Here is a 12,116-nt window from a genome sequence, read left to right on the forward strand (position 1 = left end):
ACTCTTGAAATTATTCACTTGGTTTCCATAACACTGTTGTGGCTCTATCTACTAAGCTCTTTTACCATCTTCTATCTGATCCTTCTTACAACTTGCCTGCACTTCTCAAAGTCTAGTACATCTCTTGCTGTCCTTTCCCCCCTCATACTTTGTAAAAAAAAACAGTTGCCTTTCCTTTCCAGAATTTGCTTTTACTTGTCTCATATTGTCTGGTCTGCTCCCTTTTTTCCCAGTAGCACTCATAAATTCCCGCTCTCGTGCAGTCATAGAGGCTCCTTGATCAAATAAAATTTGGGCCCTGGAGTCCAAATGACAATGTAATCATAAGCAGGTGGGTAAGGAGGCTGCCCCATTAGGCTGGTTTCATCACAACTTTTGAAATGGTTTGTTTCAAGTCTGGCTTTCATCATGGAGACCAGTTTTTCTATCAAATGCACTGTTGGAGTAGATGCTTTAGCTTTTTACTGTCAATCATCTTTACTTAAGCAAAGCCTACTTACTACATAGAGAATGCTATTACTAAATGAGGAGACATTTCATTCAGGAGACTATCCACTGTTTCTAATGGCAGCTGGTTCTTTGAGCAGTTATCTGAAATGGAAGTGGAGATACTGCAAGACATAATCTTGAAAGGGCCGAGAGCAGTCTTGTTACTAGTCCTTCTCCTAGTTTAAGCTGGTCTCCTGAGGTTAAAGAATCTAGCTCACCTGTCCTGTTGAGTGTAAAGGTCTGCTGCCCTGAAGGCATTCAGTAATTGCATATTCAATGAGGTAATAGTTTTGTCCAATGACAGTCTTGTTAATAGTAGTATAAAACATAAAGTTATAGTAATTATCAATTATTCATCTTCACAGGTTAACTGTCAACCCTCTTCACCCAACATTTCCCCCCACTGTTTCAAGATCTTTCTTAAACTTATGAATCCTTTAGAGTCAGATTTCTGAAGCCTTTAGTGAATGAAACTGTCTACCATTTCCTGATTAACTCTGAAAACAGTCCTGCATTCCTGCAAATATCAGGAGTTATTTTTAGGATTGAAATAATGACCTCACTTTCCCAGGCATGTAGCTTCAGCTGTTCTGACCACGGGCAGGTCAGGAATGTCAAACATTCACAAATGAACTCATGTGAATCTCTGCATAAATAAACACAGTACTTCAATGAGGACTGTGTGATAAAAAGAAACTATATACAAAAAACCCCAAAACAAACCAACAACAACCATATTGTGTTTCCAACACTTTGAAATACAATACAAAAAATCCGCCTTTCTGGTAGAAGCATTCCATAGAACCTTTGGGGCTAAAATAGTTTTAAAAATTAGGACAAATTAAAATTACACTCAGTGGCCTGGTCTAATTTTAAATGACATGAAGTTATGTACAAAAGATTAGAACAGATATGGGGTGATGTTGGCAGGTATGTTAAACTTTAGGATTTAAAGCTACCAAAGCTATCATATACATGTAAATTTTACAGGAAATTATTTTTAAAATTGGAAGGCAAAGTGCAGGAAACTCAATAAAGGCAGTTAAAATTGGATTTCTTTAAAAAGGGGGAAGAATGAATAGTAGAGGAGTAGGATTGTTAGGAAAACTGGCAGGAATAAGGGGGAGGTCTAACAACTGTATTATTTTCTAAGATTTGCCTCATTACCATTCTTTCTTTATTTTTGGCCGCACCGCACGCACGTCTTGTGGGATCTTAGTTCCCTGACCAGGGATTGAACCTGGGCCCTTGGCAATGAAAGTGCAGGTGGAGTCCTAACTACTGGACCGCCAGTGAATTCTCACTACCTTTCTTTAGAAGTTGCAACCAAGGGCTTCCCTAGTGGCGCAGTGGTTAAGAATCCGCCTGCTAATGCAGGAAACACGGGTTCAAGCCCTGGTCGGGGAAGATCCCACATGCTGCGGGGCAACTAAGTCCGTGCACCACAACTACTGAGCCTGTGCTCTAGAGCCTTCGAGCCGTAGCTACTGAAGCCCGCGTGCCTAGAGCCCATGCTCTGCAACGAGAAGCCACTGCAATGAGAAGCCCACGGACAGCAACGAAGACCCAACGCAGCCAAAAATAAATAAATAAATAATTGCAACCAAGACCAACAAAAGCCAATTTTGGTAAATAAAGAAGTTTTAAACAAGTAAGTTTCTATCATAAAGTTTAATTATGGTTCAGAAAAAATTGAGTGAATAACTTTCTCTGAAAAAATATATCGACTCTGTAGACTGCAGTTATGGGGGAGGGAAAGGTAGGGGTAAGTTAAACTACCCTATTTTCTATTCTGAAAATGACAAAAAGTCCCATTTCCAGTCTGATTATAGAGATGCATGTGCCCCAAATGGTTGAGAATAAATACAACAAGAAAGGCAAAAGCTGTAAAGCTAAGGGCATGCAATAGGCTCTAAGAGAAAGTCTCAGAAATACCCAAAGTAGCAACAAGGAAAGTTTGGCTGGAATTTGAAGTTCTTTTCAGTCATCTTTGTCTTTCGCTCCATGTTTAAGGATGCGCGTGAACTCAATGTAATTGAAATTCCCCTTTTTGTCAATAGGTGCTTCTCTGTACAGCTCGTCCACTTCCTCATCTGTAAACCGATCTCCCATCGTGGTCAGCAGCTCTCGCAGGTAATCCTCCTGAATGGTGCCTAAAGAAAAAAGAACCAGGGATTAGAAGACACACTGCTCTGAGGAGTAAATGCAAGGGGCATCTACACTTGACTAAACATGGGCTATATGTTAAGAACTAGAAGCATGCAAATGTATGAAATATGAGGTCTTGACATGCTGAAGCCAGCCTCAGCAGACAGCTGCCTAGAAAATGCCCTGTTGCTTAGTGACATTAACCTGCTCTGCTCTACTGACCTCACCCGACATCCATCTTCTGATCTCTTGGTAACAGTGGCTAAGCCTATGCCTAACCACAAGCCATAATGTATGATTAAGGAATCTAAGCCTCATGGTTCCTTAAAGTAGCATGGTCACACTTATTCTACAAGTAAATACACTAAAATCATCATAAACATCGATAATGTGATTCAGTGGAAAGAATACTGAAGTCTTGAGGTCCAGTTTTAACAAGCTATGTTACTTCAGGCATTTCACTTTACCTCCTTCTTTTTCTTTATATGTAAAATGAGATTAAAAAAATTTTTTAAACAAATCTAATTTTAGATTCAGTAACAAATATGTTCAGGCCCAGGACGTGCAAAAACACTGAGTAGATATTTGAGCATTAACTATGTTGCAGACACTGGGATAGGCATTGGGGGTATAGTGGTGAGCTGAAAGGAAGGCTTTCTACTCTGGACTTGTGAAAGCAGGGTTCTCATAAAGCCTGACTACACATAAGAATCATCCCAGGGAGCTCAAAACAAAACAACCCCAGAGGCCACCCTTGATTTATTATCTGTTACTGATATTTTTAAAAGGCTCCCCAAGTAAATCCCATGAGCAATCATGATTGAGACCCACTAATGCGGTAATCCAAAGGTAATAAATGACCATTCAAGCACAGAAATTTTGAAATTCATTAAGTAAAAGAAGAAAAACCTGACAACTTCCTTGTATGTGAAATTAAGCTAAAACATTGATTATATATTTCCTATGAGTTTAAAGTGTAAGGTCAGTTCACAAAAGAAACTCTAGATTTATGGATTGTTTTTGCTAATTCAATCCTAGATTTAAAAAAAAAGTTCTCCAAATCTTAGACTTTTAGCTTGTAGAAATAAATCCTCATCTCCAGCCAAGTCATTCAACTATCATGTAAAATCATCATTGACTATGTGCAAGGGACTGTGGTAGGAGCTGGGAGGGGTTACAAAGATGGGAATGGAATGCTGGTGAAGACACAGCCATTATCCTGGGAGCAGGGAGAGACTGTGATGATTAGAAATAAGCACACAACTAAAGTAGAAGCTCAGGTAGAGTATGTGCCAGTAGAGACATACATAAAATACTTTGGAGGGGGAAATGGAGAGCTTTTAAGTTTTCCCAGAGGTCAGGAAAAAATAGTATGAAAACACAGGTAAGGCTCTATAAAGAATGTGACCATTGAGATGACTTTGAAGAATAAATAAGTCAATTTACTCTTTTATGGTTTTATTCCCTTCCACTAAAAAAGTAATACCCATTGACTATAAAAATTCAATCAATACACAAATGTTTTTAGCAGGAAAAAGGTCTCTTCTGCCTGCCCCTTCCCTACCCCTTCCAGAAATAACTGTTCAGAGTCTTGATTTCAAGGGGAAGGAGGAAGGAGGTGGTATAAGGAGGAAAGGCAGAGGCAGAAATGATGGAGGTAAGTCAGGGCAACAACGCATGGAGGAGTCTGGAAGGAGGTTAGAAGAGTTGAGGGTGGTCTACTTGAACAGGCCAAATGAGGCCCTATCGTGTGGAGCCTTGAAAGCCAGAGTGGGGAGACTATGCTTCCATGCCCAAACTATGCTTGGACTGTTTAAACTAGTCCAAGTCATGTGTAACCAGAGGGTGTGCCTTCCTTCTCAAAAACTTGCCATGTGAGTTACCCCCTTATCTGGCATTGTATTTGGTTAACCTTTTGGGTGTCTTTGAGAGTTCACTCTGTACAGGCAGTAAGCTACTATCTCATTTCCTCATTTAATCTTCACAACAACCCTAACAGGTAGGTAGTATTACTGTCCATCTTACAAATAAGAAAACAGAGGCTTAGAGAAGTTAAGTAACTCGCCTGAAATCACACAGCTATTATGCAGAATAGGATTATGAAACCGGGGCACCTGATTCCAGAGGGAGAGGTTAGATACCAGATCTAAACACTCTCAGAGCTGAGAGGTACCTGATAAACAAACATAGGATTGTACTGGTATCATTGCCTACATCAATTTAAACTTTTCCCAAGATTGCTCCAGTAAAAGATATTCGTTTGACACACATTTACTGAGTGCCTGACCCTTGTGGAATTATTCTAGTAAAGGAGTAACATAAGTTTCCTAAAGAAGTTTCAAATATACCTATTAAATTGTAAATTAAATATTTACGGGCAGAGGCAGTGAAGTGAGTGACTAACAAGCCATAGGCAAAACCTGTCCCCCAAAATCCCCCAAAACAGGTATGGTATAAACCTGAGAATATTATATGTCATCATATTTCAAGTTATTATATACTTTAGTTGCCATAACCAAAAATTAAATCACTTGGTAATTAAAGGTTACCTCAGACTTACCAGTTGCTTCTTCATCAAAGCAAGCAAAAGCGTTTCTGATGACATCTTCTGGATCGGTGCCATTTAACTTTTCACCAAACATCGTGAGAAACATGGTAAAATTTATGGGACCTGGAGCCTCATTCATCATGGCGTCCAGATACTCATCAGTTGGATTTTTCCCTAAACAAAAAAGAGGGTCATAATTTTAAGAGGGTGATAATTACACCACAAAATGCAACAACAATTCATCACGGTAAACATTTTGACAAGAAAGATGATCATTTAAACAGTTTGCTATTTGCATTCAAGATAGCAAAACTATTCGGAAAAGTCTTCTCAATGAATAGGATCCGTATTAAGAGTCTGGAGACTGTGTGCTGTTCCACTGGCATGTCAGGAGGAATAACACTGCTCTCATAATCAAGATCAGTGTTTGCAGTGCATGCATGTACACGGCTGGCCCCCAGCCGAACCCCGAGACTTGGCCAGAAATCTGCAGGTGGTCTGGGGACCATGCTTTGGGAAACAGTGCTCCAGACTTTGAATCTTAGTGAACTGTAACATCATTAGATTGGCTTAAGAAATAAATATAAAAGTTGTTATAGAAATTCTATTTGATTTATTAATGTTAAAACTGATCATTACCCAGGGAGGCAAGCATATCATGCAAGTCTTCCTTGTCGATGAAACCATCTCTGTTCTGATCGATCATGTTGAAGGCCTCCTTGAACTCCTGAATCTGTGACTGGTCAAACATGGCAAACACGTTGGAGGTTGCGCGTTGGGGGCGCTTCTTGGTGGTCTTGGTCTTTGCTCTTTTGCTCGACATGGTGGCGGTTAAATCCTAACAAAGAAGGGAAATACAAGAAATAACAAAAAGTAAACTGAACCAACCTTCCTGATACGTTTGAGCCATTTAGAGATGTGTCTAAAGACTATTCCACAGGATAGTATCACTTGGCAAAAATCTCTCTCAACTAATCGATACCATTATGCAGAGAATCAATCTACAAAGAGAAAAACCAGACTCTTGCTTTGAGTTCACTCATCGTTAGTAGTTGTGACCAAACTACAACCAACATTAATTCAAAGCTCAGAGCATTATCAACAAGATTTCCTGTCCCCATTATTACTGGAGAGCTGATTAAGGACCAATAACCCAATCTACTAGCTTAATAACAATACAGAAAACAAGAAACAAAAAACGTTGGGTTCTGTACATCAGTGCTATGGAATACTGAGGGACACTAACTCATCTTCAACAGGTCTATCCTTCTGCAGCCCTAGCTGAAACCAGCCTCCCATTCTAAGGTGGACAGAAAGAAGGAAGGAGGATTAACTGATGGGACAGGTCTTCATCTCCTAATCTTACTGCCAAATACCATTCTTCCACTCGCAACTAACATTTCTTATCGCACCCTCACTCCTGGAATCAAAGTACTTCAGGAAAGATATCTGTTAAAAGGCTAACTGAAAAAGTATAGAAAACTCCAAAGGTAATTCATCAATAATTGAGTTTTGTAAATATTTCCACTCTATCCTAACCAATTTGTTGCACAGAGCTAAGCTAAATCACTTGAGGTGACTAAGTCCTCTAAACAAAAATCAGAGCACAATAAAAATTTTTAAAGCAATTTAGTTTTTAAAATGTTTTAGAAAGCATTTTAAGAGGTACAGAAACTATCTTTGCTCTCTAATCTAAATTTATCCCTGTAAAATTTAAGTTAAAAATAATGTTTAATAATACCTAAGATGAAGAGGTAATTTTCCTTTCAACACAACCTTTAATACTATAAAAGTTTGTTTGAAGTTAAAAATCCCACATCATCAGATAATAAAATTTTACCATACCATCTTTCAGAGCTGAGGTGGCAATGGCAGTCTGCAAAACCTCTAACACACAAGACTAAGACACTGTATTCAGTTATATTCTTTGAAGCAGGTCTAAAATAGGCACTACTGATTTCACTCTCTGACCAGGACAACAATTTTAAAGCTTACGTTCTGAAAACAACATTTAACTATGATGTAGTAAAACACTATGCCCTTACTCTAAAAATAAGTCTGTGGATTGCAAAGAATGAAGTACTACCTAGATGTCAGTACTGCAAAGTGACTTTAGAACACAACGCTCCACATGAGTTTAAAAACTTATTACTTACATTCTTTCCTTGATTACACCATATCGGCCAGGCTAAATTCCATTATGGAAATAATTAGAAAAGCTCTGACTCTGCCTCAGATTTTCTTTTTTTTTAAGCTAAATCTGTTCTCAGATTTTAGAAGGAAATTCCACAAAGGAGAGTCACAAATTCCAGTCCATTAAATATAGCACTCCTAGGATACACTGGAATGTGTTGCTGGTAAGATATACCCTACGTGACATAGCAGTTATGATATATACTCTTCCACAGTTTCCTTTAATCACCCTTTCATGAATGCATATTTTCACTCTGTAACACCTCTGGACGCAGTAAATCCCACTATTATCTAAACTATATGGAACTGTAATGTCCCCGTCTATTCTAAATGTAGTTTTAAAAACTACAAGGAGTTATAGCATATATGTATTATTCTTCCATCTCTTAAATGGACTCCAGGACTTGGGTTAGCGGTTGAGACCCAATGAGTGGCATATATTTACCAATCCACCTCTCTTTAATATTTTAGGTATGCCATGTCTTTGCAAAACAAAGTACATCTTTAAAAACAGTCTGTTTTGTTTGACTACATTATACTCCCTAATGATGCACAAATGTCAGTTATTTTAAGAAAAAAGAAATTGATGAAAATTATCGGTCAAATGGTTGATACAACTGATTTTTTTAATCCACAAAACCTCATAGGGCTTCCCTGGTGGTGCAGTGGTTAAGAATCCGCCTGCCAATGCAGGGGACATGGGTTTGAGCCCTGGTCTGGGAAGATCCCACATGCCATGGAGCAACTAAGCCCGTGTGCCACAACTACTGATCCTGCACTCTAGAGCCCACGAGCCACAACTACTGAAGCCCGCGTGCCACAACTACTGAGCCTGCGCTCTAGAGCCCGCAAGCCACAACTACTGAAGCCTGTGCACCTAGAGCCTGTGCTCTACAACGAGAAGCCACTGCAATGAGAAGCCCGCACACCGCAATGAAGAGTAGCCCCCACTTGCCACAACTAGAGAAAGCCCGCGCACAGCAACGAAGACCTAACACAGCTATGAATGAATGAATGAATGAATGAATGAATGAATGAATGAATGAATGAATGAATGAATGAATAAATAAATAAATAAATAAATAAATAAATAAATAAATAAATAAATAAATAAATAAATAAATAAATAACAAAACCAAAAAACTCGTAATACTCAATTTGGTGCGGGTCCTCTATACACCTTTTTAAAACTTAGTTTGGATTATAAACTAACACACACCGACTCTCATTCTTGAATTTTGATGTATTTCCTATTTAGCCTTTTTACAGTTGCTTTTTTTTTTAAATAAATAAATTTATTACTTTTGCCTGTGTTGGGTCTTATTGCTGCACACGGGCTTTCTCTAGTTGTGGCGAGTGGGGGCTACTCTTCATTGGGTTGCGCGGCTTCTCATCGCGATGGCTTCTCTTTGTTGCGAAGCACAGGCTCTAGGTGCGTGGGCTTCAGTAGTTGTGGCATGAGGGCTCAGTAGTTGTGGCCCGCGGGCTCTAGAGTGCAGGCTCAGTAGTTCTGGTGCATGGGCTTAGCTGCTCCGCGGCCATGCGGGATCTTCCCGGACCAGGGCTCAAACCCGTGTCTCCTGCACTGGCAGGTGGATTCTTAACCACTGTGCCACCAGCGAAGTCCTCTATTTAGCCTTTTAAAAATCATGCATTCTTTAAATTTGTAAATGCATTCTAACATAGTTTTTAAACATTATAAAGGTTTTTGGGGGGTCAGCACTGACAGTGGTCTCACAGGAGTTTTCTTTAGCTCATTCGATACTTAACCATCAACCTTTAATATGATCAGTAGAGTTACATTCATGTGCATTAAATGTCATGAGTGCTGATTATTATTTAAGAATTAAGAAATGTAAGGTAGGTGTGCTATCTTCAAGAAGCTTAAAATATAGTTGGGGAGGCAACTTTAAAGAAATGAGATGATTGGTTCAACTTATGAAATGAGTCACATAGTTTTCATTCCAGGAGTATGGCTCTCAAGTTAAAACAATGCGTAACAAAAATGAAAAATAACTCAAAGGTGGTACATGATTATCAAATATTGTGAGTTCAGAAAAGATCTTTGTTTCTAAAAGATTTGGGCGGGGGGAGAAGACTGAAAAATCCTAAAAGCTACAAGATGTCCTTAGAATTAAGAGACTTAAACGTTAGTCTTAATTCTAACAAATTAGGGTAGTTAATTCTACCAAAAACTGGTAGTATACCGTTGGGCAAGTTACTACATGGGCCTTTACTTTTGCAAGGAGGTTGGATTCTAATCTGTGAGTTTATCTCCCACCAGAAACCCAGATCCTTATAGTGATAGGGAGTTCAGCTTTGCAGTCAGTTATTTCAAAATAAGGAAAGGGTGTTTTTTATTTTCCCCTGCCAAACTGAAAGTATAGATGGAATAAACACTGGCGGAGAGGGAGCCAAATGAGGAACAGTGCTATGATCCGAAGGAGATCATTGATGATAGATACTGTCATTGTCCTCCTTGCTATGATTCTAGTACGCTGTCCACTTTTACTCTCCCCAAACTAGTCAACCTGTAACGCTCTTCATGTAACAAGCCTTCAGCAAACACACAACTCTCATAAACTAGGGCAAAAGAAAATTGAAAATATTTTATTCATCAATGTAACTATTCTTTATTTAGGGTGGGAAGATTGCCATGAAGGCACCTGAGATTTCCGAGTTATGTCCTCACTCATCCTAAGTTATAGTCTAGAGTCTATTTTTGAAGCATTTAATTTAAGATCTTTGGTGTGAAGGGCTGTATGTTGTATGGAACTTGAAAACCCCCAGACTTGCAGAGCCAGCTTCTATTAAATATATAGAAGAGATTCAGACAAGGAGATTCAGTTTACAGATCTGAAGGAGTATAATCTTGTCTTAATCAGGGACAGGGAGTGTTGGTGATAATGAATTTCTAGATTTTTCCTTTTAGCTTGATCAAATAGGAAGAGAATCATTCAGGGTTATGACAAAAGGAGGGATACAAACTATGTAAGGAAGATTTTGGACTAGATTAAGTGATGGGGGAAATGGAAAATAAAGATCCTCAAAGAGACTTTCCCCACACATCAAGGGCAACCAGAAGATTTTTCAGAATTTCTAGATACTTTGGTTTCATTTATAAAATGGGATTAATCCATACCAATATTACATTAGATTACTCTAGTTAGAATCCTAGAGTCCAGCGTTTGTAGTGGTAATAAATGTAAACTAATCCGAAGACTTTTTCTACAGAACTAACACTCAAATTGATAGTATTCTGGAAATATGATTATATTCTTTAAGGAAAAACTCCCATTTTAGAAAACACTTCCTAATGTGAGGGCACGTAGTATCTGCTTACCAAATCTACCGTCGCATTTAATCAATGCACTTCTTTTTTTATAGCTAAGTATATGTAATTTTTTGGTGCTAACCACGGCTTTTTAAAAGTACATTTTCAGGCTGGTGCTTCCGTTCCAACTAAAACAAGTTTTCAATTCCTACGCAAACTTCCAGTAGAAGGTAGGATTAGTTCCCTTAGACTGCCACACCCAAAAAGTTCTCAGCACTTGACAAAGGCAATTCTTTGTCGTGGTTCACTTGCCAGTAAAGCCTCACTTTTTAAAATAAAAAGCTTTTTCTGGTTAAGTTTTATCAAAAGCCTTCCAGAACATGAAACAAATAGTAGTAATTATAGGAAATATTTACTTTCTTCACCTTTAGATATAAAACTTTTTGCACTTAAGTTAAAATCTCAACCTAACGCTTATTTCTGTTCCAAAGTTCTGTAAAGAACTGATACACTCTTTGATAAACCAACTACTTTAAAAGGAAACACTTTGGGAAATTGACCTAACCCCGAGTCTCCACCCAAGAGTAACACGGTACTGTATTTCGGAGTTTTTCTGCAGCCGCAAACTAAACCCCGAACTCCTCTTTGTCCAAATATCACTTAAAAATAAAACTCTAATTACAAAAGTGGACACTGAGCTGAGGAAGTTGCTAATTTGAGGTGGTTATTCCCACTAAACGTAGCCACACAGCTGCAACAACAGCTGCAGCGCGGGGGGGGGGGGGGGGGAGGGGGGCGCACTGTGCTACAGTTTTTGCGCAAACTCTCTTGAATCGGGCAAGTTTACATTATAAACTAAACTTAGTCCCAGAGTCAGCTCCGCGGGGCTCGGGTTTCACAGGCCTGCTGCCGCCCAAGCTTGCGGCGCCAGCAGAGTAAGCCGCACTTCCCGAGCTCCTACTTTGGGCAAAGGAGCGAAGTCGGCGTCTGGGCCGCTTCCGGCCGCGGCCTTCGATGCTGGAGCTGGCACTGGGGCTCGAAACCCGGGAACCGGCTGGTACACCTGCCCAGGTGCGCTCCCGGCGCCGGGGGAGCGCCACTGCCCCCCCCACAAGCCGTCCCGAGGGGATGCGCTCCGGCATGGGCCTCACGCGCCCGACCGCGAGCACCACTCACCCTGCTCAGCCGCGAGAACCCGAGCGCTTCAGGGAACTCCTCGCTTCCCTGACTGCCGCTACCAACTCCCTTCCACTCCCAGAGACGCTGCAAACAACACTTCCGGCCTCCGCTTAGCGGACCGGAAGGAAGCGAGTCACCATTCTCTGCTAACAGTGTGAGCCTGGCTTAATGGAAGGGCGACGGGGCGGGAGAGTTGCCGGTGTGCTCAAAGGGCGCAGTTTTGACCAAGTGCATGGGAAGGACGTGTCAAGCGGGCAACTTAGAACGTAGAAGAAGGTGTAATGG

The 12,116-nt window shown here is 40.0% G+C and overlaps 1 protein-coding gene across 1 annotated transcript; it reads right to left on the reverse strand.

Moving 5' to 3' along the window:
- Positions 1 to 2,145: 2,145 nt before the first annotated feature.
- On the reverse strand, positions 2,146 to 11,880 carry LOC307062297 (myosin regulatory light polypeptide 9). Its single transcript, XM_079717958.1, has 4 exons — positions 11,829 to 11,880; positions 5,825 to 6,023; positions 5,198 to 5,359; positions 2,146 to 2,642 (listed from the first exon to the last, which is right to left on the reverse strand). Exons 2-4 carry the CDS (start codon positions 6,006 to 6,008, stop codon positions 2,470 to 2,472), a joined length of 519 nt encoding a protein of 172 aa, XP_079574084.1. The 5' UTR covers positions 6,009 to 6,023; positions 11,829 to 11,880; the 3' UTR covers positions 2,146 to 2,469.
- Between the last annotated feature and the right edge of the window lie 236 nt (positions 11,881 to 12,116).

This window comes from Hyperoodon ampullatus (assembly GCF_949752795.1).
Source record: "Hyperoodon ampullatus genome assembly, chromosome: 13".
Classification (NCBI taxonomy): Eukaryota; Metazoa; Chordata; class Mammalia; order Artiodactyla; family Ziphiidae; genus Hyperoodon; species Hyperoodon ampullatus.

Bases quoted from the DNA above. Each gene is read 5' to 3' on its own strand.
- LOC307062297 (XM_079717958.1), bottom strand. From the start codon at position 6,008: ATGTCGAGCAAAAGAGCAAAGACCAAGACCACCAAGAAGCGCCCCCAA. The intron at 5,360-5,824 runs GTAATGATCAGT...TTTTTTGTTTAG, and splicing joins TGATATGCTTGCCTCCCTGG to GGAAAAATCCAACTGATGAG. The intron at 2,643-5,197 runs GTAAGTCTGAGG...TTTTTTCTTTAG, and splicing joins CTTTGATGAAGAAGCAACTG to GCACCATTCAGGAGGATTAC.